Raw genomic sequence first — 26,488 nt, 5'->3', positions numbered from 1 at the left:
TTCGTTGTTGGCATCCAGGGAGTGTGTGTGCAAAGTTTGGCATGGACCGGGCCAACGGTGCCGGAGATTAGCTGGTAACGGACGGACGGAAGGAAGGAAGGACGGACGCACGCACGCACACACACACACACACACACACACACACACACACACGGACGGACGGAGTGCAAAACATACTCTCTCCCCATGCCTTCGGCCTGGTGGAGACAATGAGTTTTAAATGACTGATTTGCGAGCAACATTGTCGTATGGCAATCAGGCTTGTAAACGTGAGGAGGAATGAATAGACAGACGGACGACAAAGCTGGCTTATTATAACTCCAACTCAAAGCTTAATCACACAAGTCAAACCCTACTGCACCTTAGATACAGTATTTATTAGCCAGGTGATTGATGGGTATCATTATATGAAGGCTTTAGGCCGAGGTTCAACTTCACTTTTTGCATTAGGCTATGCATAAAGACAACAATAACTATAGAGACTTGTTGTGGTGGGTGGGATTAGCATGAACAGTGTTGCCAGATTTTGTGAGCGAAATAAGCAACCAGGTATAACTAAGCATACAACATGGCAACACCGAGCATGAACCCTAGTCAATAAACGACAGGGTAAATGCTAAATGGTCGTGTAATTTAGAGTGCCAAGAAAAACATTTGGTGCCACAAAGTAATTACAGTATCATAACTAATTAAAGTAACTAAGTAGATTTACTCAAGTACTGTACTTAAGTGCAATTTTAAGGCATTTATTGCATTACTGGAGTATTTCCAATTTTCTGTATTTTTACTTCTACTCCACTACATCTCAGAGGCAAATATTGTACAATTATTTGAAAACTTTAGTTTTACTACTACCGGTATATTACTTTGTACTTGTAGATTTTGATTATTATTACAAAACATACATTAACCACTTCAGCCAGCGATTTGGGAATATTTGTATACATTCGAAAACTTGTCAAATGGGACATTCTGCATAATGAGTACTTTTACTCTCCGTACTTTAAGTACATCTTGATGCCAGTACTTTGGTACTTTTACTCAAGTACATTTTTAATTCCAGACTTTTACTTGTAACAGAGTATTTCTACATTGCAGTATTGATACTTTTACTTATTAGTAAAAAAAAAAAAAAAAAAAGTGAGTACTTGTTCCCACCACTGATACCACTTAAACATCAAACCTAGCAACTTTTGTCTATGTCGCTGCTACTGGTACTGCATTGTCCTCCAGGCTCACGCAAGCCCAATTTCCAGCCAGCCCAGAGGCTCACTGGGCCCTGCGTGTCCGACAGCTGCTGGCGGATGTCTCTGTGTGATATTTACTGTTCCCCTGTGTGCCTCACCGCCACCCCAACGCTTTACAAGACAAGTAAACACAACATCAGCACATAAGGTGGGACAGCACGGCCTACAGATGTGCAACAATAGCACCATTGTACAGGCAGTGCAAATATATAGCTCACATTAACATTTTTCATTGGAAGGGTGTGGAGCAACTGGATCTTATGTAATTCCATGTGTGTGTGTGTGTGTGTGTGTGTGTGTGTGTGTGTGTGTGTGTGTGTGTGTGTGTGTGTGTGTGTGTGTGTGTGTGTGTGTGTGTGTGTGTTCAAATACAGTGGTGTTGCCATAATAATCCAGCATGTAAGCTGTTCTTGGCCATTTATTTGTCACTTTTTTGTCAGTGGTCTGATTTTTTGAGGAACCCTCTTACAGTATATACGGTAATCCCTCTCAGCTCTCACACATTACAGAACAATATCAATCAGCAGAACCATGAGGATGTGTGTATTAGTTAAATGAGTCTAGCATGGTTAATAAAAATGAAGATTGAATTTGATTGTGCTCGTTATGGGAGTGGGTTTATCTGATTTAATGAATATCTAAATATTGAAATCAAGCAACTTAAAAACACTGTCAGTGTCTGAGGTGGACACAAAAGCCTGAAGCAGTGTGATTTGTTTGTTTTAAAGTGAAATACCCGGTGCCCGGGAAAGCATCTGTCGCATAGTACATTTTTGCATCTTCCCCCAAAAATAGCCGATATACAAGCTCACAGTGCATCACTTAGTGCCGCGCTGCAAGCTTGTACATCTGCTATTTCTTTAGGGGGGCAATTTAGAAGGCATTTTGGCTTAATGGGTTTGGTCTTAATAGGTTAATGGCCTCCTCACACCTTTGAAGTGCTCACAACACCGCTGGTGGTCTGGCTGGGAGTCTGCAGGGAGCAGACCAGTCCACTGACGAAGACCACACATTCTAAAGACAGCCTCCACCTCACCATGATGAGTAAAATAACAAATAACATTATGGATTCTCTCTCTCTCTCTCTCTCTCTCTCTCTCTCTCTCTCTCTCTCTCAAAATGTAAGGAAACAACAAGTGCTGAATCTGATGGACGTCCAGAACATGCAATCCATGTCCAACACCAGAACAGAACCCCTGTCTGTCTGCTTTATCTGTTCTCATCACTCACAACTTAATAGATTCACACACACACACACACACACACACACACACACACACACACACACACACACACACAGATATCTGAGAAGTATTACAGCAGGCTGCCCGTTTGTCACACCCAGGAGTCAGATTTCACCTGCTGACCCCCATGCATTTGTGCACGGTGCAGAGGCTATTTCAGGTATTTTTGGTGGCAAGTGTAACTTTAGAATACGTTTCAATTCCTCAACCCTATAACCGTGCCAACACTATTAAGAGTTCAGAACCTCAACCACAGCAGTGACCTGAGAATATCCCTATTACTATATATAGCCTATATATCATGCCAAGATCAATAGATATGGAGTTGTCACTTAAACCACGTTAACTGCACTGTAATGGCACTTGATTAACTATAATTAATGACACCCCAGCAGGTTGGCTGATTGCATGTTCCATAAATGACAACTATACTCTATAATTTCCACACTCGAAACCCTCACGTAAGCAAAGTGTTTTCTCTGTTATGAAGAAATCAGGGATTGGGAGGGGAGAATTATGTTGGTTACTTACCTAAACTATTCATAGATCCGTCCATCGTGGTCCTCCTGCGTTGGATCACTTCTTTGACAAAGTGCTATTTTTCTCTGGGGGTCAAGTTTGTTTTCAGGTGTTTTCCATGCTGAGAGAACAGGGAGCTCGCGCTGCGTCACGCTCCCGAGTGGAACCGTCCGTCCGTGCACAGACAGCACACACACAGACACAGCGATGCCAGGAGAAACAAAACAAAACACTAAAATAAAGACAGAGAGATGGGGGGAAGAAAATCAAAAATCGCAGCGAAACACAAATCCAGTAGATTAGTTTGGCATGGGGGAAAAAAATTTATAAAGACGTTTTGGGATATCCGTTCACGTCTTTAGTATGTGTTATGGGGGCGTTCTTCTGAGTGATTCTGCTTCCACAGATGTTGCGAGCTGCAAACTGAAACACACTTGTAACACAACTTTTTGTCAGAAAGTGGTTACACCCCCCTCCCTCCTGACAGATTCTCCTCCAGACGTCGTTCTGTTCAATTTGCAAAGCCTTTGCCGCCACCGTGTGGCAGTGTTGCGTTGTGGATCCTGGAGGGGTGGAGGCCGCCTCCACCCCTTTTTTTTGATTGATTTAATACGTTATTAAAAGCTTAAGCAGTGGTGGAAATTAACTAAGTACATTTACTTAAGTACTGCACTTAAGCACCATTTTGAGCTATTTATACTTTACATGAGTAATTCCAACTTCCAGTACTTTTACTTCTACTCCACTGCATCTCGGATCCAAATATTGTACTTTTACTCCACTACATTTATTTAAAAACCTTAGTTACTACTAGTTACTTTGTAGATTTTGATTAACAAAACATACATTGCCCTGTTGCCCAGTTCAGCCATTTGAAAATAGCCGATATACAAGTTCACGATGTGGGACCTCGGTGGATAGGGTACTTTTTCAAGATGACCCCCTTGCCACATGCCCCGGTGCAGCTGCACATGGTTAATCCGGCCCTGTATGTACCAATGCCAGGGTATAATTGGTTTACGATGGTGACGTAATGATGATATGTTTCAGTGTCGGGTGCATTCAAGGGACATACGCATCAAACCACCCGAGTAACCACATTATACCACTAACCAACTCAGAAATTACATATACATACATATAGACATATATATATATATAGACATATGAGCATATGACGTGATGAATATATGTACCAATGCCAGGGTATAATTAGTTATCGATGGTGACGTAACGATGACATGTTTCAGTGTCGGGTGGACTAAAGGTAATGCCCCTATGTATACATGTATGTAATCTGACACCACTGCCATAACAGGCTTAAGTAATCATTACCATACTTAAAAATTTCCTCCAAAAGCAAGGTACGTAGCAAATAGCTAAACCTAATAATTCAATATTGCAAACGTTTTATCACAGAGAGGCTGAGATTTGAAAGTTTGTCGCAGTCTACAGTACTTGCACGCTCTGCTTGCGCACTAGTGAAACAAGCAAGTAGGCACTCGACAGAGTGCAGTTCTAGTTTCACTATAGTTTGAGTCCCGGGCAAACGTCTAATGTCTCTTTTGGGCCATGAGTTAAAAGGTTTGGGAACTATTACTCTAATCAACCCCTACCCATCCCAACATCCCAATTTGCCTTTTTATTTTATAGGGTTTTTTATGTGTCTTTTAACAACTGCCATTTGGTCAGTAACTACTTAGTAAAAGGTAAAAAAAAAGAAAAGACGTATCCTATAAAATAGCTCAAAGCTCTATTGCTGGTTGCTTAGGTTAGAACCCGCCGCAGTGGTGTCCAACTAGAACTTAAACCAGGATGCTTAGCCTTCTGCCTTGAGCAGACCTCTATTATATATTATCCGATTATGCTTTGTCAGGATCTCTGAGCAAATAAGATCTATCCATATATGGGTTCTACCACATAGATCTGATATCAGCACTAGGGATTGTCATATGTCATATAACCCAATGTGCTAGTCGGATATGTCATATAGCCCGACTTCCTAGTGGAATATCCCCATGTATGGAGACTAAATATCCAATGACCAACTTTCCCAGATCCGATATGAATAGAAGTGAGAGTCTTCGTTACATATCCTGATTTCAGGAGATAGAGACACAGTATTCCTGGATTTATAGAGAAAAAAATCACACCCGTGTGAAGTGAGGGGCGCTTTGTGTTGCCACAAATTTACATCATATTTGGCAGGACATTTGACCCAATTTCTCCTTTCATTGTCAATGGCAAATATTGAGACGTGTGGGGAAAAGCTGTATATAGGAGCAAAAAAAAGAATATGCAGGCATTTACTTCCTTGGCCCACAGGCAGCAAGCACAAGAAATTCAGCACTGATTGGTCCAGTGGTGTGCAAGATTAGCCGCACACGCATAGACACTCTTCTTCTAGACGGCTTGCCTACTAGGAAGAACGGTGAATGTATACTCCAATGTACTGTGATGTTAGTGCTGATACCACAAGTATGCCACAAAGTAAAAAGTATCAATTTATACTAACAAAATATCTGAAGAAAAAAAACGCCACCTGAACATGTCTTTGTAAAAATAAAGGAAGAAATGTTGGTAAAAAAAAGTAATAAAAAACAACCCTTTTCACTGCAGTCCCGCATTTTCTTTTTCACATAAGAAATGTATGTCGATCTAATCATGCCATCGATGTCACAGCCCAATGTTGTCTTATTCTGTTGGGTTTTTTCCTTTTTTCCAGTTATTGCATGTATCAGTTCTTTCCCCTTCCAATAGCTATACATTTATTTTTTCCTTGACACGCATGTATGTGGGCACTGGTGGTGTTGCACAGTATAAAATGTTAATGGTTGGGAGTGGGTGGAATGGGGGACCGGTGGATGGGCTGGGTGATGTGTTGTAGCTTTCTAAACATCACGTGGCAACCTTTTTTCTGAAGATGGAGGACACATACCGTTCCTTTGTCTGCTGATGGCAGGACTAAATTAATCTTTATCTGTAGTTTGCTGGCATTTTAACCTGCATGGGCCACCCTGTCGGTCAATGTTAATGTGTGGGTTAGAAGGGAGGATGTCTGTGGATGCTCCTGGCCCTTGTTTTCATGCCATGTAGTTGTACTCGTCTGAAGAGCTTTGACTACGCTCAATGTATTCCTTGTCGATGAGTATCTCAATGCACTTCTTGATCATGCTGATGTTGGGGTTGAATCTGGCTTTGGATTGGTTGATGACCTCTTGGATGAGGTCATTGTGTCGCAGAACCTTACGGGCCTTCATGACTCTCACAATAGCAGCTTGTAAAAAGTATTTGCGGTCCTCATCTACGGCGCTCCTTGTCTGCTCTATCTCCTGCGGCGTGTCTTTCTGTATCCCTGTTGTGATCTTGAACTTCATCCTCTTACTGGTGAATCCCATGTTTAACAAAAACATGGACTCCGCCTCTAGTTTTTCATTTTGCGAGTTTTGGTTGAGTATCTTGTATTCCACCAGGGACTTGATGGTCCTCTGTAGCTCCTGCTCATTCATTTGCGTGCTATCCTGCAGCTCTTTGAAGGTGACCGTTTGAACATTGTTGTTGAAGGCCAGCAGCACAGCCATTTGGAATGTGGACACCATAGCCACGTAAGGCTTGGATAGGTAGTTCATCTTGACCTCACCTGTGCAGAGACTGTGCACCCAGGTCAACTTTCTACCACTGAATCTACCATTATAGAACTTCTCAAACATCTGTACACTCTTCTCTAGTTCTTGCGGGATGGTGAAGGTAGAGACGGTGTGTGTTTGTGGCCAGGCTCCTGCCTGTATCACATAGATGCGGAAGTTGATGCCCAGGTCTATTTGGTCTTTGTCGTTTTCAAACTTGCTATTGAGGTCGCTGCTCACGGTCATGTCTGTGTACATTCTGTGAAGCTTGGTTGTGAACTCATAGCCACACGCTTGTTTTAGTTTGTTGATCATGATTTCCTCCATGTCCATTGACAATGACAGGTCAAATAGTAATCGCTTTGATAGCATTCTGGAGTAAAACTTCTGAAAGACATCCTTGTCATCAATGTATTTGAACACTGTGATTAAGCTGCTTAGTTTTTCTTCCACCTCGCTCTCTGTCCTTCCCTTTGCAGACTTCTTCAGCAGATTGTCACAGTACCTGGCCAGTAGTTCAGGGGCTTTGCAGATGTTGGATTCCTTTTGGTTGGGCTTGGATTCCTTGTTGTTCACCACAGTTGTCAAGGCCTTATCAAGTGCACTCAAGAAATGTGGTTCCCCACTCAGAACTGTGTTAATGAGATGAGAAAATTTAGTGTGAACCTCTAGCACAGACTCGACAAACTGGGTTGGCATATTTTCCTGAGAGAGGTTACTAGTGGCTCGTTTTCCCTCCTCGTTGATATGTTCCTGCAGCTTCTGGGTCATGTGAGTTAAACCATCTTTCACATCCCGCACTAGGGTGTACATGTTGGACATGTCTTTTGTCCTCTCTTGTCGGATGAAGTTCTGACACTCTGAAAGGAGGAACTGCAGGTTCTCACCCACCATATTATGCTGGAATTCGTGGATGACTTTGTCGTAGGTGCTCCTGATAAGGTACTTCTGAAACCGTATCTCTTCGTCTTTCAGCCGAGCTACAACCCTTTCCATATACTGTGAGCAGTTGGATTCTAGCATTAGATTGGAAGCTTCCTGTTTGTAATGCTCCCCCATTTTTAAGAGAAATTTCTTCTCAAAAATGTCCTGATAAAACTTCATTGGGTTCTTCTTGTACTTCCCAACGGAAAGGAAGGACTCGATGATCCCACAAATTTCTGTCTGGTCATTTTTTATTTCATTGAACAGCATAGGGATCAGCTTGTCCAGGAGTGGCTCGATCATCACCTCCATCCAAATGTCTATCGCCAGCTCTTGAATCTCAGGGAGTGGCTCGCTGTTGTCATTCTGCAGTTCTGTATCTGTTTTGTTTTCTTGCTTGGTGAAATGAAGAGGGTTGCGATATTGGTTGAGGTAGTTGAATAAGTTGTTCAAGAATTGCGCCCCCTCACGGTACGCTGACCAGAACCTGTTGTACATCACCAAAATCTTCTCATCTGACTCCTTTGTCTGCTGGCACAACTCCTTGACATGATCTTGCAAAAACTCCTTGGTGGCATAGTATAATTTTTCACCCAGGCTGGTTGGGTTTGCAACACACAAGTAATAAATGTCAGTATAATTGCTATTCCATGTAGCTCTCGCAACAGGCTGAAGCTTCAGAACTGCTGTGAGTGTTGGCACTAGATCTTTCCATTTCTCCTCAAAATTCACCGCCTTGGGCTTCAACGACATTGTAGGGCTTTTCACTTCTTGGGCTATATTATACGTTTTTGTATTGTGAAAAGGGCAAGATCCTCCACTAAATCACAGGGATCTTGGTATGACCTCTCAGTTGTTACAGGTCTTCAATCTATGCTATATATCTCATCTCTTCTGCATTATCTGCGGTATAGTAAGATATAAGAGTTGGATGACTTCTGTTCTCTGCAATCAAACTGCAATTTTATGTGACCTGGTCACAATATATATGCTGTAGACAGTGATGTAACGGTGACATAGGCTACTATTAGCATTCATCATGACCATTCATGGTCAACCAGATGCACAACTCGATTTGTAGGCATCTATGGAGGTCCGCCTCCATAGATGCCTACAAATCGAGGCAAGTCGATCGGAAGGGTCTTGAGAGGCACAGACAGGCACACACATGCAACACAGAGATTTGCATAATTGCAAATCTCTACCGGCCCACTTGGGAACGATCCAAGTTGGGAAATCCATACCCTACCCGGTATTCCAGTTATACAATACCTATTACCCATTGTTTCATCAGGGTTTCATCAGGGGTCTCCATATGGCGTGGATACCACGCCACGAGATTGGCGTGGATACCACATATGGTATCCACGCCAAGAACCAATGCGGCATCTACGCCAAGAACCAATGTGGTATCTACGCCAATCTCGATATGAGATTATTGAGAGGATGATGAGATAAGGGTCATTATTACTACTATTCGGTGCCATTTCAGCCTAGTAAATTTTTCAAAACAAAATATATGTTTTTACAGATTTTGGTTTTTTTTATACAAAGACTGTTAACTGTGAGTGGACGACCCAATTAAGCATTACACTTGTTTACAAGAGGGTCCACCTTGTTCAATTCATCAAAACATTTAGAGATGTACAAATAGACACTTCTATATAGTCAAAGAACAGAACAGGAATTCACCATAAAGGAGGTAAAAAGAGAAAAGAAACATATACAGTGAGGGGGAAAAGAGGTGGGGGGGGATTCAGATTTTACGGGGGCCAGTTTCGAATTGCAGCCGTCCGTAGGTGCCCTTTGAGAGCGGTTTTGAAGGAGTCAAGGGATTCGCATGTCTTAATGACTGTTGGTAGGGCGTTCCACATTTTAGTGGCATAGGAGTGAAAATAATTTAGTCCCTTGTTTGTGCCGAATCTGGGTTGTACATGGTTCGTTGCACTCCCTCTGGTGTTGTGGGTGTGGACTTCGTTAACATTAAGGAAGTATCTAGACAGGTACATGGGTATCTTGGTGGTGTATCGAATCTTGTGGACCAGACCCATTGCAAGATGCTGTACTCTGTCGTCGACCCTAAGCCATTCCAGCCTGTCAAAGTGGGCAGGGGTGAGGTGGGTTTGGGGGGTGAGGCCAAGTAGGAGCCTGACCAGTTTGTTTTGGGAAGTCTGGAGCCTACTTTTAAGGACCTTTGAGGTGCTGTGGTACCAGCAGGTGCATGCATAGTCAAAGAAACCTTGTACAAGGGCTCCTGTCAAGGTCTTCAAGGTGTTTTTGTTGACCAGTGAGGAGATCCTGTAAAGGAATCTTGTTCTTTGGTTGACTTTTTTGATTACGTTGGTGGCCATTTTATCACCAGAAAGATTAGCCTCCAGGATGGAACCTAGGTAGGTAATTTCATCTTTACGTGTGATAACATTGTCACCCACTCTAACCAAGAAGTAATTTGCCTTGCTGAGATTACAATTACTACTAGGGACAACATTTATTAAGATTTTAAGCATTCAAAATACATTTATCACAATTAATAACATTTGTTGAGAAGAATCATAACTATAGCTACTATATAATAAGTTTGATTTTGTTTGAATTTGATTACCGGTAGATATATTTGTAACTGCAGCTGAATAAACTAATGGGGACATGGCATTTTAGCATACCTCTACTAGTCTAGCCTCTACTAGTGAATTAGTGTTTTTGCTTATTTTACACAGGATATGCTGTATTATGACCTGGAGACACAAATGGCAACGAATAGTGAGAACTAGACACAACACAAACCTCATCTACAAGACTTGAAGCTGAGCCTGAGGCATATCCTGCCATGGGCGGAAGTGTCAGGAATTCTTATAAACAACTATGGTGGAGGCTAGATCCCATAGGTCAGAGGCATGTCTGTGGCTGATGTGTAGACATTTACAGTCTATGGCGTAGACAGAGAGAGATCTGGTTAAACCACCGGGTTAAGTAGGCTATTTGTGTAGAAATTGATGAGCATAAAGCACATCAATTTTGTTTAACTAACTTACTTACGTAAGCACAGTTTACTTATTAACTTTGGCCAAAGTTCACTCCTACATGTAAATGGTATATTTTTTCATCGTCCAAGTTCTGTATGCCGTGGTGGCCCCATAGGGTTGGCCCGTGTACAGTCCCTCCTCTATGGTACAGTCTATCAGTAGAAGAGTTACGATATTGAGGGGGCAGAAACCGAGCGCTCGAGCGCTGTTCATGCAGCCTGAACTGGGACAAGCTGGAGTTTGAAATACATTGTTTTCAACGAGGGCGGCGCAAATAAGAGCAATTTTAAGCATGTGTGCAATATGCCAACTGTTTTAAAATATTGTACAGTAACAACTAAAGTCTCTGTAATGTTTATGTTGTACGATTACTACAAAACAATCTAAAATAAAGGGATTTAAGATTATTAAAGCTGGGCTGTTGCCTGAGTCCAATGCATTTCTGCCTATTCCGGTCCAGGACTTGTCCCTATTTTTTGTTGTCCCCATTCTCAATAGAAGTCTAGGCTATGTAGGAGAGCCGCCATTGGACTGGTCCCATGAAGTGAACGCAGTTTGCGTAACTCTTCATGGCTCTGGTCATACAGTGCACCAACTAGCCAATCGCAGCGCGGCTGTCCCTCCCGGGAATGGGATGTAGACAACAATCATTCCAACACGGACAAGAAAGAACAGCGCTGCTGCGCACTGTCAAGCATCTCTCTCTCCCCCATCTCATCTCACCTCTCTGCACAGCACCGCACGCCCGCCCGCCCAATCCCATCATTTCGTCCATCGATCGTTCAGACGTTCACTTATCTGACTGTCGCCCGACATTTGGAAGAAGCACGTAGGGGGGCATGCCATTGCAGGTTAGGTTTTTATATAATTCACGGCAACACATGCACCGAACTGGTGACAGCCAGGCCTACAGGAAAAACTGGACATTAGCCTGCTCGTCGTGAGGGTTCGTTTTTTTATTTAAATCATAGCTCTATTCAATACACAGACGACACGTTTTTTATTATTATTATCTTTTGCCGTGCTCGGTCGGTCGCCTATAGCCCCCTCTCCGACATAGGAAAGGATTAAGTTTGCGGATTATTTTATTGGCCTCCTGTTCTCACTCTCAAGTCTTTTTGGCGTTCCTTTTCAATTTCGGAGAGGTTGCTTAAAACCGAGGAGGTACAGTACTTGAACATCAGTAGGCCTATCTGCCAAACAAACTGTCTTTCTGTTTTCCTTGTCCAATGCTCCAATCTATTCTTGAATGTATGTCCTTTGTTGTTGTTGCTCACCCAGCCACTCTTTATACAATAAGCCCACCTTTCCCATTCTTCCAGATCATGAGCTGCACCCATATACTAATAAAGCCTGGTGCTCTCTTCCATTTTACTTTACAAAACAGTGTGGAGATTCTGCGCCTCAACGAGGCTTCGTTATCATCACACGTTATGTGTAGATGCTACAATGTAGCATTCTTTGACAACTCTAAAGCATTATGTGGCACCCCCATGGGTATAGAATTACATTCTCCTCCCCTAACCTGTGTGTCAGTGGTCAGTTATGTGTGTGCCCAACCCCCCGTGTTCTCCTCCCATGTTTTGGTTTTGGGCGGATCATGCCTCTTTGTCCACTGAGCCATAACTTGAACTTTGCAACTGCCGCACATTCTCCTACTGCTTAGAAAAATACTCGCTTCCTCCTCATTATCACATGCATGTCTCTCTCACTGCATTAACCTATTGAGTCGATAATGTAGTGTGGCAAACTGCCATGTTGGTGGAATCACACAGATTATGATTTCTTTGGAAATCAAATCACACATAAATTATGATTATGGACAAACTTTTTTTCTGGTGTAAATATGCACATATAATGACAATGACATGCACTGTTCTGACATGACCTAATATTTATGATCAGAATCGTCTTGATTATCATCACATCACAGATTTACAGGTGTAAAACCGTGGGTGAAAGGTTTTTTGGTGCAATCTGCTTTCTGCTATAGCCTACTGTGTTTTCTCTTAGTCACTGAATTTGTGTGCATCATATTTGTCTCCACAGTCATGTCTTTCCGAAGAGGTGTGGTCAGACAGAGCAAGTTTCGTCACGTCTTCGCCCAGGCATGGAAGGCGGAGCATTGCATAGATGATGTCCGGGTCTCCCGTGTGACGTGGGACAGTCCTCTTTGCGCGGTCAACCCAAAGTTCATCGCTGTCATTATTGAAGCAGGTGGAGGAGGGGCCTTCCTTGTTGTGCCACTTAACAAGGTGAGACCTAGCCTCGGTCCCAGCAAGCCTTACTCATCTGCAAAGAGAAAAGCCTGGTCACAACCTAAAGGCTGAGAGTGTATCGGCAGAAGTGTCGGGCTGGCACATCCGTCAGGTGTATTTCTGCCGGATACGATATTTTTCGACCAATCGCAACGCTCGTTTCATTCACGGAGAATGTAAACAGATTTGTAAAGTGTCAATGTCATGTCCGCCAAAATCCCACTACTTCCGCCGTCGGTGTAGGTGAGACCAGAGTAATCTAGTAAGCGAGTAATGACACTCCCGTTGACTCGCATTGTAACAATGGAATGCGGAAGTGCTCATTCTTTCTCAATGGAATAGTTCCAGCCATAGGAGCAATGTTTGGAACTATAGCCCATATGCACCCGCTTTGCGGCGAGATCAAAGCGTGTCACCACTCTCTTACTAGATTACTCTGGGTGAGACCATAGACATAAAAGGGTAGACGCGAGTCTCTCTTGAAGGCAACATGGAGGCAAGCTTTCATGAGATTCATTGCAAAGCATACCGGAAGCATGAGCAGAAGCTTTCCAAGCTTCCACGTGCGTCACAGTAGGGGAAGTTCGGTAGGCCAATCAGAGGCGCGACTCCCTCATTCCCAGCGACACTTGCTTTGGCAATGTAAATGTTTGTTTCCACATGCCAATACAGCTCATTTGAATTGAATCGATACGTCCCCGAAAAGACACGCTGTGATTGGCCAGTAGTCACTTCCGCTTGACTTCCGCCTTCGCTGCTAGGAAGTTCCTAGCTTCGCTGGAGACACATCGCTCCAGTGAACTACAGCGGCCAATGAGACATCTATTTTTTTCTAATATCTATGGGTAAGACGCATGCAGCATCAATCAACTCAGTAGAGACTAGCAACTTGTGCTAGTCTCGCCAGGCCGGGTTGTCTATCCAAGGTCTGCAAACTTTGGAAGGCAGTCTTAGCCAATTGGAATAGGATCTAAAAACCACACCCGTGTGAAGTGAGGGGCGCTCTTATTTTACCAGATTAGGTGATGTAATGATGATGTAAAACAAACGGTGTCAAAACAAACATTAAATTCTCTTTATTGTTAATGGGATTTAATGTTTGTGTTAAGGACAAAACAAACTTCATCTTCATTGTCAATGGAGTTGTAAAAACAAACATTGAACTAAAATCAAACATTAAACCTGTATATAGGAGGGGCTGGCGCCCCTCAAAAATCACACCCGTGTGAAGTGAGGGGCGCTCTTATTATCGTACATCATCATGAATCATCTCCTACTGGCCAATCAGAATGCCTGTTGCCACACATTTGTCATATTTGGCGGACATTTGACCTAATTTCTCCTTTCATTGTCAATGGCAAATATTGAGACGTGTGGGTACAAGATTTGGCAGACATTTGACCTAATTTCTCCTTTCATTGTCAATGGCAAATATTGAGACTTGTGGGGTCAAAAGCTGTATATAGGAGGGGCTAGCGCCTCTCAAAAAACAGGACTCATAAATCTTGATCACATGTGTGATAATGTGCACCGATTTCTATAGGAGTTGTAGCAAAAACTGTGTTTTGAAGAGATGCCAGATCTGGCACAAATAGGGCCTGTAAGGGAAGATGATTATATGACTTACGGTTCAAGAGTTATAGGACAAAATATGGAGTGAAGTGAGAGTTGTTGTAGCGCCACCATGAGGAGACTTGCATTTCTTTGCGATGGAGTGTCTTCCTTGGCCTAGTGTGAATGTGTGTTCAAAGTTTCACAGCAATCGTGAGTTGTATTCATGATGTGTGGCATTTTGTGCCAAACGGGCCACCCCACAAACTTTGAAGCCAATCCTAGCCAAAAGGAATGGAATATGAGAAATGATACATCTTGATCACATGACTACAGACAGAGCTGCTGCTGGCCATTGGCATTTACATGCCCTATGCATAATATCTTTGTAGTTGCCAATATTATACTAATTCCTGAATTCCCAGCACACTTCTATGTAGTCACTGCTGACAACTGGTGGTTCACCTGCCAGTTAGGCAGATGCAGCGCATGTGGTGTAACACACGCTGGTGTTGGTGGACAGGAACTGCACCTCAGTACCCAAATTAGTTACTTAACCGAATCTGCACCAAAACGAGATAATCTCGTGAATAGCTACTGTACCCCACTGTGCCATCCACGAGATTACGAGATTTGATTAATAAGTATTAATCCAGCATTACAAATATCTTTGCTTTTTATTCTTTTGGGATTTTTTTGGGGGGGGTTCGCCTCTCCTTCTGCACCATACTCCTTGCTCTTCGCGCATGCGCGTTGCCGTTCACTTCCCTGTATACGGCTCAGAAAGAATGCCTCGTATCTCCTAATCTATGCCTCTCGTTCAAAAGCGACTTTATCGTAATCTTAGCGAGGTAAGCAAGCAAATATTTCTCATGGTTTTTGTCCGGAACGGAAGGGGGGTGGTTTACAGAGTAAAATCCATATCTGCGTGGCACTCCCGAGCTGTTATTTTGAAAGAAATCCCGGCGCTGATTGTGTTAATAGTCCTTTTTCTCCTCAAAATGAGACAAACTGTGATCTTTGGGACCTTATAAAACCCTAATCTTTGATCGTGCTAAGAAAGTTAATCCATCATGTGTCGATACACAGCCTAGAATGAGGATGTGGCTCAAATATGAAGGGCTATCACTTCCGGGTCGGGCGGAAGTGGTCTCTTCTTTCGCGTTTTTCGTGCATTACTCTGGCACTGGCCTCACGATCCCGACTATAGTAACGGGAGGGAATATGTTAAAAAAAAAACGTTTGAATGATTTGACTCGTCTAATGAAAAGTCCTTTGGCACTTTTTACCCCCCACAGAGTGGCAGAATTGACCAGTCTTCACCCACCGTTTGTGGACATGCTGCACCTGTGCTGGACATCCAGTGGTGCCCTCATGATGACAATATTATTGCAAGTGCCTCAGAGGACTGCACTGTAAAGGTACGTGACAGTGTTAAAGTCTTGCATAGTCTTATCAGTTATTCTCTTAACATTTTCATGTGAAGCACCCCCAAATGATATATATAATATAGTTGACACCAATTTGAAAAGAATTGATGCTGGGGGCCGACTTAAGAGTTATGTTCTAGTTATTCAAGATATTTCAGAACGTTTTGAAAATACAAATATACAAGTCACGATGCGACACGTTATGCCATTGTAACAACAATGGTACTGATCATTCTCTTGAATTAAAGGTTTCAACTGTACTACTCTTATGTGCATTTTATGAAATAAAAGTCAGCTCAGTTCTCTACTATAGCAAGTGTGTTTTCACCGGCGTCTTGTTTGAAGGTGTGGCACATTCCCGATGGGGGCCTGACTGCTCCCCTCACTGATGCTGCCGTGACCCTTGAGGGTCACAGTAAACGAGTGGGGATCGTGGCCTGGCATCCAACAGCATTAAACATTCTCCTAACTGCAGGTAACCTCAGTTGTCTTCAACTTTTATGGTGTGTGGTTGTATGTATGGTATGGTGGTTTGTGACGTGACTATTTTTAGTTCAGAGCTAGCACCTTTTGCAAGTTTTTATAATTGACGTAAGTCACCATTCCAGTTTATCTTGGAAAGTAACTTTGAACAAAAGTCTGAACCGATACCAGTTTTTCTTTGTTGATCATGGCAACCAACAGATGGTATTAGTAGTATTTACTACTCTACCCTTGCATCTTGTTAAATTACTTAAAGGACCACTTCACCACTTTTCAACTTCTCTTCCTATAATTGGTCCTAACTAATGTTCATGATAAAATACCACAATTTTTTCCTACTCAGTCTGTGTCTCATAGGAAGGCTTTGGGCAGTTCAGAAACCCGTCCACCAGTGACATCATCGATGGTGAATCCAAGCTAATAGAAACATCAGGCTTTCTTTTCCTGAAAAGTTGCAATGCAAAGGTTGAAGCCATCGTTCTCACGATAATACAAATCTAAATATATTTTAAAACAAATCTTGTTTTAAAAACAATCTTCCTAATGATGATGTCACTGGTGGACGGGTGTCCGAACTGCCCACAGCCCTCCTATGAGACACAGACTGAGTAGGAAAAAATGGTGGTGTTTTATCATGAACATTAGTGAGGACCAATTATATGAAGAGATGTTGAAAAGTGGTCCTTTAATTGTAACAATGCACGTTTGTATTGGAAATCATGTAAATACTAAGCATTAAAGTATGAGGTATAAAGTACAGCAGCCTTGTGTTCCTAAAACAGAAAGATTGGGTATTGGGTAAGACTGACGTTATGTATATGTCAGGACCTTTCACTGCTTTGTCTCAACCATTACTCAATGGCTCTGGTCTCAGCCACCGCGGTAGATATTTTGACATTCAGTTTTCTTTTCTTTTTTAATGTTGCCACTACTGTTGGAGCAGCCATAAACTACACAGGTTCATCCCGATGTTCTGGGCATCTTTGTAATGTTAGTGTTAGTAAAAAGCAGGTAAAAGAGTAACGTTTGAGGCAGACTAACATCAGTCACTTGTGACTTTTCCATTCACTGTAGTAGAAGCTTGGTGCGGGGAAACCGCAGATATGTCGTCTCTGCCTACAGGAAATACGTAGGCTGCGACCATGAGACCCGTTACGGAATCGGTCAATATACTAGCTCCTATTTTTGAGGGCCGCTAGCCCCTCCTTTATACAGCTATAGTGTAGATTTTTGTCCTAACACAAACATTAAATGCCATTGACAATGAATGGAGAATTTACGTCTGAGCAAATCGGTATTTTTGTCCTACACAAAAATTCCCATTAACACCCCAATCGCCCAGGATGAAGTTCACCGTCCTTTCTATTAGTAACACCCAGTGCCCAGGACAAAGTTTTATCCAAAAGTCGAAGTTTATTGATATGAAAACCGATCAGATCGCTCTACAGCCTAGGAGCGCCTGTTGCGCAATTCTCGATGTTGCACAACAGTGGGACGTCATCGAAAATGTTCCCCCCCCTGTTTAGCCGACGACAACGAAAATCTTAAAACGTTAATAACTCGCGATCTAAATCATCCCGTCCAATTCTAAGAAAAGATCCTGTGTTAGACGGCTCCCTGCTGTCCAGTCGCTTCGCGTTAGATTTAATGATGCCTCCCGTTGTTGTCGATCGCTGTTAGAGTCTTTTGGCTACATTTAGCTGCTCCAGCCACATCCGGTATAACTTCCGGTCCATCGGTAAAAGTGCTCCGTTGCTATAAATCGCTTGGGCGCTATGATTTAATGGATTAAATAACCCCGGGCAATCGGATTGTTAACAATGCGGCAATAGATTATAAGAGCGCCCCTCACTTCACACAGGTGTGATTTTTATCTTTAACGTTACCTTAATATTTTTGAGAACATACTGTGTACTGTAAATATTTCTTAATGTAATTATTTAGTGTAATGCACCCACCTCACAGAGACGACTGCCTTGTGTGTGCAAACCTACCTGGCAATAACAATAATTCTGATCCTCATTTGACATTAGACCAAACCAACATATAGTGAGAGTTGAGGGCTTAGCTTTCTCAGTTGGTGTTCTATGACAGCCAACTCAATCCCTCCTGCATTATACAGGCAAGGAATTGAATTTCTCTCTTCAACAATAAACAGTATGCAATACTAGTTAAAAGCACAATGTAGTTAAGGGTCACATGGAAAAAGTATATTTCCATTTTAATGTTAAGTGTTCTAACATTCTGGGGTCTGAAAATCAAATTAGGAGAGAAATAAAGAACATGTAATCCTTCAGTATGATTACCCTGTGATATGTCTAAATGCCATGTTCCGATAATTTAGTAGACAATATGGTCTGTGTGGTCACTCACTATTTTACACCAAAGCCAAGTCAATTATCTAGCTACTGTATTATCATAGTGGGAAAGAGCTATGCAATGTGATTATAGTGCTACTTCTCTCAATCTGAAGAGGAAACTAGCTGCAGGTTAAGAACCCAAGTAGACATACGGTTTTACCCTTGCTGCTACTAGCAATGCACTGAAAACCACACACTAGAAGCATTCACATTAACTAGGCCTTTTATAGTTGGGTAGAATGGTAGATAACAATCTCATAATGCATGTTTCTTCTGTCAATTTGCAGCAAGCTTATTGAAAACTGTACTCGTTGTCTCTCTCCCTTCCCCTCTCTTTCCCTCACTCACCTAGGCTGCGATAATCTGATGTGTGTCTGGGATGTTGGCACGGGAGAGCTTGTGTACCAGTTGAGCGACTCACACCCAGACATGATCTACAGTGTCTGCTGGAACAAGGATGGCAGTGCTATCTGCACTGTCTGCAAGGACAAGGCTCTACGTGTCATTGATCCCCGAAGGGGTACCGTACTCAAGGTGACTATACTTCTCTCTCCGTGTATGCAAACGTATCAAAATAAATATAATTGGGGGACATCCATGTGGTGAGACCCGGGTTCAATTGAGCAGCAGTGCCGGGCACTTTGACAAACTCTATTGCGAGTGTCCTTTTTTGCTGTTCAGCAGCAATAGGCATGTAGTAGCCTGGAAACCAGACAAATCTGCCATTGCAATGAGAAATTGCCCTCAGCACAGTGATATTAGTCTGGCCATGCCAGGCTAGGCATGTAGTTGTTTACACCTGCAGATTATAATGGTGAGAACTAAATTGGGAACACAAAAGCCAAGATTAGAAGTTAAACTAAATACACTCTCCTTAGTTGTAACTTCAGTTGTAACTTCAGTATAACATGATTAAATGTAATTAATGTCGCTGTAAATTTGAGTTATGTGTCATAACTGCCCTGTAGACTTGTTGATTATGAAGCCTAAAAGCCAAACAGAAATAGTCTTTATTAATATATTCCAATATTTCAATGTTCAAAAACAACAAAATCGCTAATCATAATTATTATTATTTAAGATTTGTTTTGGGCTTTTCTGCCTTTTATTGATTCATGTGGAGACTGACAGGAAAGAGTTAGAGAGCGAAGAGACATGCAGCAAAGGTCGTCATGAACGGGACTCAAACACGTGACGCGTTGTCAGGCCAGAGCCTATATGTGGCATGTGCCCGGACCGCAAGGCCAGCGGGCGCCCCAATCATAATTATTGGAGTACCTCAAGTTTCCATGAATTGCTCTACTTCAATACATTTTGATCATTTTTTTTATGGAATATTTTAAATTGGGTAAAATACCCGTGTTTAGCGATGGTATAACTAAATATATGTTTAGTGTTCTAGGGTTAATGCATGTCAGTTTTGTGCGTTGTTTCATTTCATAACATCAACTCATCTATCAATGCAATGCACGTCTGTGCACGTCTGTGCAGAAAGCCTCTTGATTGCTGTCTGTGATAAGTAAAAATTGGTCCGGTACCAACATGTTGTTTACTTTTTACATATTTTATTTTTATACAATACTTTTTTTTAATGTTTTAAATGTTTCAATGTTATAACAAAAAAAATATAAATTCATATGATTACTCTTATCAGCTTAGTGCCTGATATGAGCCCAATCCTTTCATGTATGCAACCTGGCTCTTAGGTGAGAGAGAAGGTCCATGATGGAACCAGGCCAATGAGAGCCGTGTTCCTTACTGATGGGAAGATTCTGACTACAGGCTTCAGCCGCATGAGTGAGAGACAGGTGGCTCTGTGGGACACGGTATGTACTGTAGGACTGATCTGTATTATATAATATTATTAGGAGATATACGGTGTCCACTAGAAGTAAACTGCTTTTAAACTGTTTCTCATGCAGAAAGACCTCTCTGAGCCAATGGCAGTTCAGGAGATGGACACCAGCAATGGGGTTCTTCAGCCCTACTACGACCCCGATACAAATATGGTCTACCTGTGTGGAAAGGTACATTGATTCACATTTTAGCTTTTTAGGAATTTAGCTGATGCACTTACTGAATGTAATGTACAATGAGTGAGCCAGCAGGGGTTCAATGCCTAGCTCAAAGATTGTTTTAAAAGGCTGTCGATGGATAAGGTTGCTGTTTACAAGTTGCAAATCTGTAGGCTTTCAGTTTCAGCATGGTGTTCATTTGAGGGACAGAAGTATCGCTTGTGTAGGACAAGTGTCCCACACAAGCGATACTGGAGTACCAGGTTAGCAACTTACTACTTGAGTTGCTAATAAATGCCTTGATGTCATATTCGACCATAGGCCTATTGGCTATCATTTATAAACTCCTCTGGTGTCTCACATTTTGTTTTAAAATCATGCTTTATTTTTATGCTATTTTAACAGGCTTAAAAACACATCTAGCAGGAAGAGACAATGAGAGAGCTTTACAACAGAAGGCCAACTATTAGGGGAATAACTATTAGGGCATTTGAACACTGATGCAATTGCCTGCCAGTCACAATGTGGGACAGGGCCTCAATATGTGGGACGCCTGAAAAGTCTTGGAAATGAGGAACTGTCCCACGCAAAGAGGGACATCTGGTCACCCTAAGTGCAACCCGTATTATTCATATTCATAGCAATGTTTTCGCAGAACGAAATGGAGTGGAGCAGCAGCAGTGAAGATGATCCCCTAATCCGATCATTATTTTTGAAAAAGTTTAATGTACAACACAGTTTTATATAAGAGCCAATAGTGTGGGACTGTGGGTCCCTGCTTCACTAAAAGATGATTAGATGCGATGTCACTGTGTTTTTCTATCTCTCTCTCACTCCGTTTCTCTCGCTCTGCATTCTTCCACTGCTGTGTGTGTGTGTGTCCAAAACTATTAGAGACTGCTAGAACAGATTTGTATCTACGAGTGCGAGAGGGTAATCATAATGTTGTCGCTTGTCTGTTATGTTGTTTCTTGAATGGAAGCAAGCAACTAAACGGGGCCTAAAGTGTCCCTTTATTCATGATCCATCCTACCAATCTGTCCCTCTCATTCAGGGTGACTGCACCATCCGGTACTTTGAGGTGACAGACGAGTCGCCATACCTTCATTTCCTCAGCTTGTATAGCAGCAAAGAGCCTCAGAGAGGTTCAGGTTTTCTCAGTAAAAGAGGTGTAGATGTGAACAAGTGTGAAATTGCCAGGTGAGCAATTTTTTTCAGCATTTTCTGAGATTACATTCATGCTATCCTTTGCACTTAATTCTTTCATAACCTTGCAAATGTTTTCCACAATCTCCTCTGGAACATTTGCAGGTTTTACAAGCTGCATGAAAGGAAAGTTGAACCAATCTCCATGACTGTGCCACGAAAGGTAAGCTGTGACTCCACATATAATAAATACATAAAACATGTTTTACAATTATGGATAATGTAACATAAATATCACCACACACATGCAGTATGAATAGAATTGCATTCAAGGCACACAGTTTACTCTGCTGATTCGATTTACCCTTGTGACCCCAGTCAGATCTATTCCAAGGAGACCTCTACCCAGACACAGCCAGCATGGAGCCTTCTCTCTTGGCCGAGGAGTGGATTGCTGGGCAGGATGCCTCGCCCCTGTTGATATCCCTGAGTGGTGGGTACAGTGCTCCTACCTCCAAGCACAGAGACACCATCAGGGGCAAGCCCAGGGTGGCTTCACAAGACTCTGGGGCAACCCAGCCTCCAGTGGGTGTAACAACAACCACATCTACCAGGGAACCGGAAGCAGAGGTCGTGCCACAGCCCAAGGTGGCCAAAGAGGTGGATGGGACGGAGCGGCCAAAGAGAGAGGTAGGTGAATGACAAAAGAAGGTGTCATTATTTGACCTAGTTTGTGACGTTTTACTTAGGTGTCATCTCGCTTTCCAGGACGACGTGTTGAACGAGTTGCTAGCAGAGATGAAGGCCTTGCGTGCGGTGGTGCTCGCTCAGAGCCAGAGAATCGAGCTGCTGGAGCGGCAGTTGGCACGCATTGAAGACGGGGATGTATGAACGGCAAGGAGCCCAAAGGGGCATTCTTCCTAAACTCCATACACCATAGCCTTACTAGAATCAACAGTACCCTTAAGCTGTGCGTGTTGGAGAATGTAGTTTGAAGTGTAGGTTAGTGACTTTACTGTAACTGTGAATCACAGTTGCCTAGAACAAGGTCAACTATAGTGAAGGACTAAAGACCACAATATGTTTCCATGATTATTTGATTTAGGCTGTGATTGAAAAGGGATGTCAACTGCATACTATAACTTAAATGCATTTGTTTTTATTGGAGCATTAAAATAACACCTTGTGGTTGCATATAGAACAGCTTTTGGATTTAGATGTATGAATAGCTTGGGTAAAATCACCAAAACACATAATTTTGATGGACTTTGGTAAAGTTTACACATCACAGCGGTACAGCAGTTACTGTACCTCTGAATGAGTGTTTGATGTGGCACCCTGGATGGCACTAACATCACTAATGGATACACATCTTGTATCCATTAGGGATTGATAAGCTGCTGAATCTTAACATTGTGTCATACCATACGTGGTTTCATACATTATTGGCTTGTGCTTTTTTTTTTAAATCATTTCATAAATGTTACGATGGGTAGGAAGTAGGAATCTCTGTCTGCCAATAGACAACAATGACTCTGATAGTGGAACGTGAATGAGAATTGATGAAAATGTAGTTGAAATCATGTGTATACTGTAAATTTGTGTGATCTTTTTTCTGTTCAAACGGAAGGTGGCATTTGTGCTCTTATCGAGAGAACAACTTTGCAGATGCGACATGTCACAGAGGTTAGATTTCTGTAATCTATCTCACATGGGTAAATGGAGAGCAGAAAGGTCTGCATCATATAAAAAAAATAACATGCTAATCTCCAGTGATTAATATTGGTGCAAGGAAACCTGTTACTGACTTTTGACCATGTCATTTAAAACAAATGTTATTCAGACGGTTCAATAAGTGATTTCAGTGAACTGAAAAAAGGAAGTGACAATGAAGTGAGACATTTTTATAATGTGAATGAAGTGAAACCAGTCACGCACCTACGTTATAGTCTTATTTTGCCACCGCTGTTGCTTTCACATTTCCTGATTTAAAGCTCCTAGAGTGCTATTTTGAAAGAACAGCAAAAAAGATATTTGTTTTGTTACACTATTTTCTTTTTTCCCCCTTTTTATCCTTTTGCATTTGTTACCTCACTCTTTAATGATTCTGTAACCTACATTCCATGTCAGGAATTATTGATTTATTGGGTAGCCTAAAATTACATTAATTTATGACACTTATTTTTTTTCTTTGTGGTTGTAAACCAGTAGCAAATGATTCTCTGTACAAATTGATTAAACACGTGTTCCTCTTTTTGTGCTGTTTATTAAAATGAATGACCTGTTATGGTGTTATGGAGTTATGGTGAATTTACTCATGGGTCACTTACTTAAGTAGTTTGTCACTTTAGTGGAATGGTCAGCAACAATCCAAACATTACATAGATCTGTGTTTTGACTAACGGGAAGAAGCAGTTTTTTTGGTTTTGAATTTTATTTTTTATTAAACTGCACACAGTTCCCAACCCACATGGGTTTATAAGACACCATTTTAAGTTTACAGCATGTTTACAGTATATTCATATAATGCATTAGCCTATATGCTACAGCTCAGAATTATACAGTGTTTTGTCTTCTCCCAAACTTCTGCTGCAACAGAAGCTCCTTTTAACAATACAATATCGAAATAATTTCATAATCATCTAATGGCTTGAGTGGTTAAAATGGTCCTACAGTATGTATGTATGTATGTACCTATTTTCACACAAGCTCTGACGCATCTTATAATGGAGCCAAAAGCACACATCCTGCTGGGAGCCTGTGGTGAGTGTGGTGGTGCAAAGGTGGTCAAACAGCGTTCCATTTACCATCACGCTTACAGAGATAAAAACGCCGGTTATAGTTAAGGGACGCAATAAAACAACGACCTCTGAATCCACGGGATGCACTACTGTACTACTGTACTGTTTTTTTATTCTAGTTTATTTTGCTATCTTTAGTTATAATAATCATTTATTCTTCTGTTTTCTACATGAATATACCCACATTATAACCATATAAAATGAAATGGGAGTTAAATGCTGCAATTTGTAAAAATGCCAAAATATGACTCCTAACGTCGTTGAAGTGGGACTCAAAAAAATGTCCCTGGGACTCATCTAAAAGACCATCCCTGCATCCCGGGACTCATTACATTGAAAACCTATTTACATCACTGCGCTTAAGCTGACTTGTTGAAATGAGGTCGAGTTGCGTAAAGCAGAGGACAAATCAACGTAAAAGTGTAGCATGAGCCCCATTTCCTTCCAGGTGTTTAAAAAGTAAGTTAGCGAGTGACAAGGTGGTGGAAACTATAACTGATCACGGAGCTACAGGATGTGGTCGATCCGTTTCATGTATCTTTGAACCTTGTCACTGTCATGCCAATACAGCTTTTTTATGTGAACTGAAGGATTGCAAAGTATTCAATCCGTATAGGCATGATTTAATTTGACTGAAGGTAGCATAACACCACTCTTTGGGCTTGAAATATATTGTGTGGGTGTGTAGGTGAATTTAAATATTAAATATCTTGGACATCCAACAACAGTGTTGCAAAATACATGATCTGCTTGTTCTGTGAAATGTAAACTGTTCAGAGCATGTGTCTCCCCCCCCCCCCCCCCCCCCCCCCCCCCCTCTTACAGCGTAAAAGTAGGCTGCTGATTCGGTAGGATTGCACTAGTATCCTTTTATTGTACAGTAGTACTTTTAAATTTTTTATGTTTCATCTCATTTGCATTTCATTTGTTATCTTATGGTACCGTATAGTACTTATTCAAATTTAAGGCAGGCCAGGCAGGTTTATTTGTAAAACTTTTACATTTCAACAAAAAGCCAATTCAAAGTGCTTTAAAAAACATTAAGCATTGAGATATTAAAGCAAATAATAAAAGGACATTTGATAATAATCCAAAATACCAAACAAAAAGAAAACATACAAATTTGAGATTACAATTACAGTAGGCCTACTGAAGAAATTATATATATATATATATATATATATATATATATATATGAGGCAGCAGCAAACAGAAAGGACTTTAGCTTTGATTTAAAAGAACTGAGAGTTTTCTGGGAGTTTGTTCCACATACTGTATGTGGTGCAGAATACTGCTTCTCAACATCAACACTGATTCATTCAGTGTTTTTTGTTGTATGCTCGTATCTGTTAAACTGGTATCGAGGATTCTGAAGACTTATATGTATTTTTTTCTTTTAATCTTTCTGTGCATTTAATGCAGTCTTTACATGTTTGCAGCAAACACCTGTTGATTTGACACTTATCACTGTTCAAAATCTACTATTATGCACACACGCATCATTATACTCTGATGTATTGTTATACCCACACAGATGAGAGTCTTCTGCCTCTGTCACCTCAAATCATTTCCTGAAAGTAAAGACCAACAAATTATGTAAGACTCTTTTGGTTTTTTTTTAATTGCTATGCTTATATGCTATCTTTTTTGTTGTTTGTTAATTTTGTTATTTGTCCTGAATTCGTGTTTTTCTATGTCAAACTTATTTTTTTAACGTTGTTTAATAACAGTATATTATACCTATACCTATACCTATTAAATCTAAAATGTTTCTCACTGTGGTGGTGTATATCCGCATGCAAAAATACATTTTGGGCTGACATTCAGACAGGAAACCAGCAAAACTGTGAGCAAGGTGTCT

General features: G+C 41.5%; 3 protein-coding genes across 6 annotated transcripts in view; 1 reads left to right on the top strand and 2 right to left on the bottom strand.

The window, feature by feature from the left end:
- The window catches only part of eml3 (EMAP like 3), a 57,010-nt gene extending 53,593 nt beyond the window's left edge, over positions 1-3,417 (bottom strand). For both annotated transcript variants that reach the window (XM_079491723.1, XM_079491724.1), the window contains exon 1: positions 3,023-3,417. In XM_079491723.1, the coding sequence (XP_079347849.1) occupies positions 3,023-3,047 (25 nt within the window). In that variant the 5' untranslated portion in view covers positions 3,048-3,417. The remainder of the gene's footprint in view (positions 1-3,022) is intronic.
- A 2,676-nt stretch (positions 3,418-6,093) lies between these two features.
- Positions 6,094-8,058, bottom strand: LOC306914231 (cullin-2-like; the record flags this gene model as incomplete). Its single annotated transcript, XM_079491223.1, has 1 exon — positions 6,094-8,058. One exon carries the CDS (start codon positions 8,056-8,058, stop codon positions 6,094-6,096), a length of 1,965 nt encoding a protein of 654 aa, XP_079347349.1.
- Positions 8,059-11,265: 3,207 nt separating this feature from the next.
- On the top strand, positions 11,266-24,111 carry coro1b (coronin, actin binding protein, 1B). 3 transcript variants are annotated; one of them, XM_079490384.1, is made up of 11 exons: positions 11,266-11,529; positions 12,633-12,838; positions 15,691-15,813; positions 16,168-16,297; positions 19,018-19,199; positions 20,372-20,491; positions 20,588-20,692; positions 21,735-21,880; positions 21,992-22,049; positions 22,205-22,516; positions 22,595-24,111. In XM_079490384.1, exons 2-11 carry the CDS (start codon positions 12,635-12,637, stop codon positions 22,715-22,717), a joined length of 1,503 nt encoding a protein of 500 aa, XP_079346510.1. In that variant the 5' UTR covers positions 11,266-11,529; positions 12,633-12,634; the 3' UTR covers positions 22,718-24,111. The 3 variants fall into 3 exon arrangements, with proteins under 3 accessions (XP_079346510.1, XP_079346509.1, XP_079346508.1); XM_079490383.1 differs by having other exon boundaries at positions 11,267-11,434; XM_079490382.1 differs by having other exon boundaries at positions 11,267-11,747.
- The last annotated feature ends 2,377 nt before the right edge of the window (positions 24,112-26,488 follow it).

This window comes from Electrona antarctica (genome assembly GCF_951216825.1).
Source record: "Electrona antarctica genome assembly, chromosome: 21".
Lineage (NCBI taxonomy): Eukaryota > Metazoa > Chordata > Actinopteri > Myctophiformes > Myctophidae > Electrona > Electrona antarctica.
This window is presented reverse-complemented; position numbering and strand designations above follow the sequence as displayed.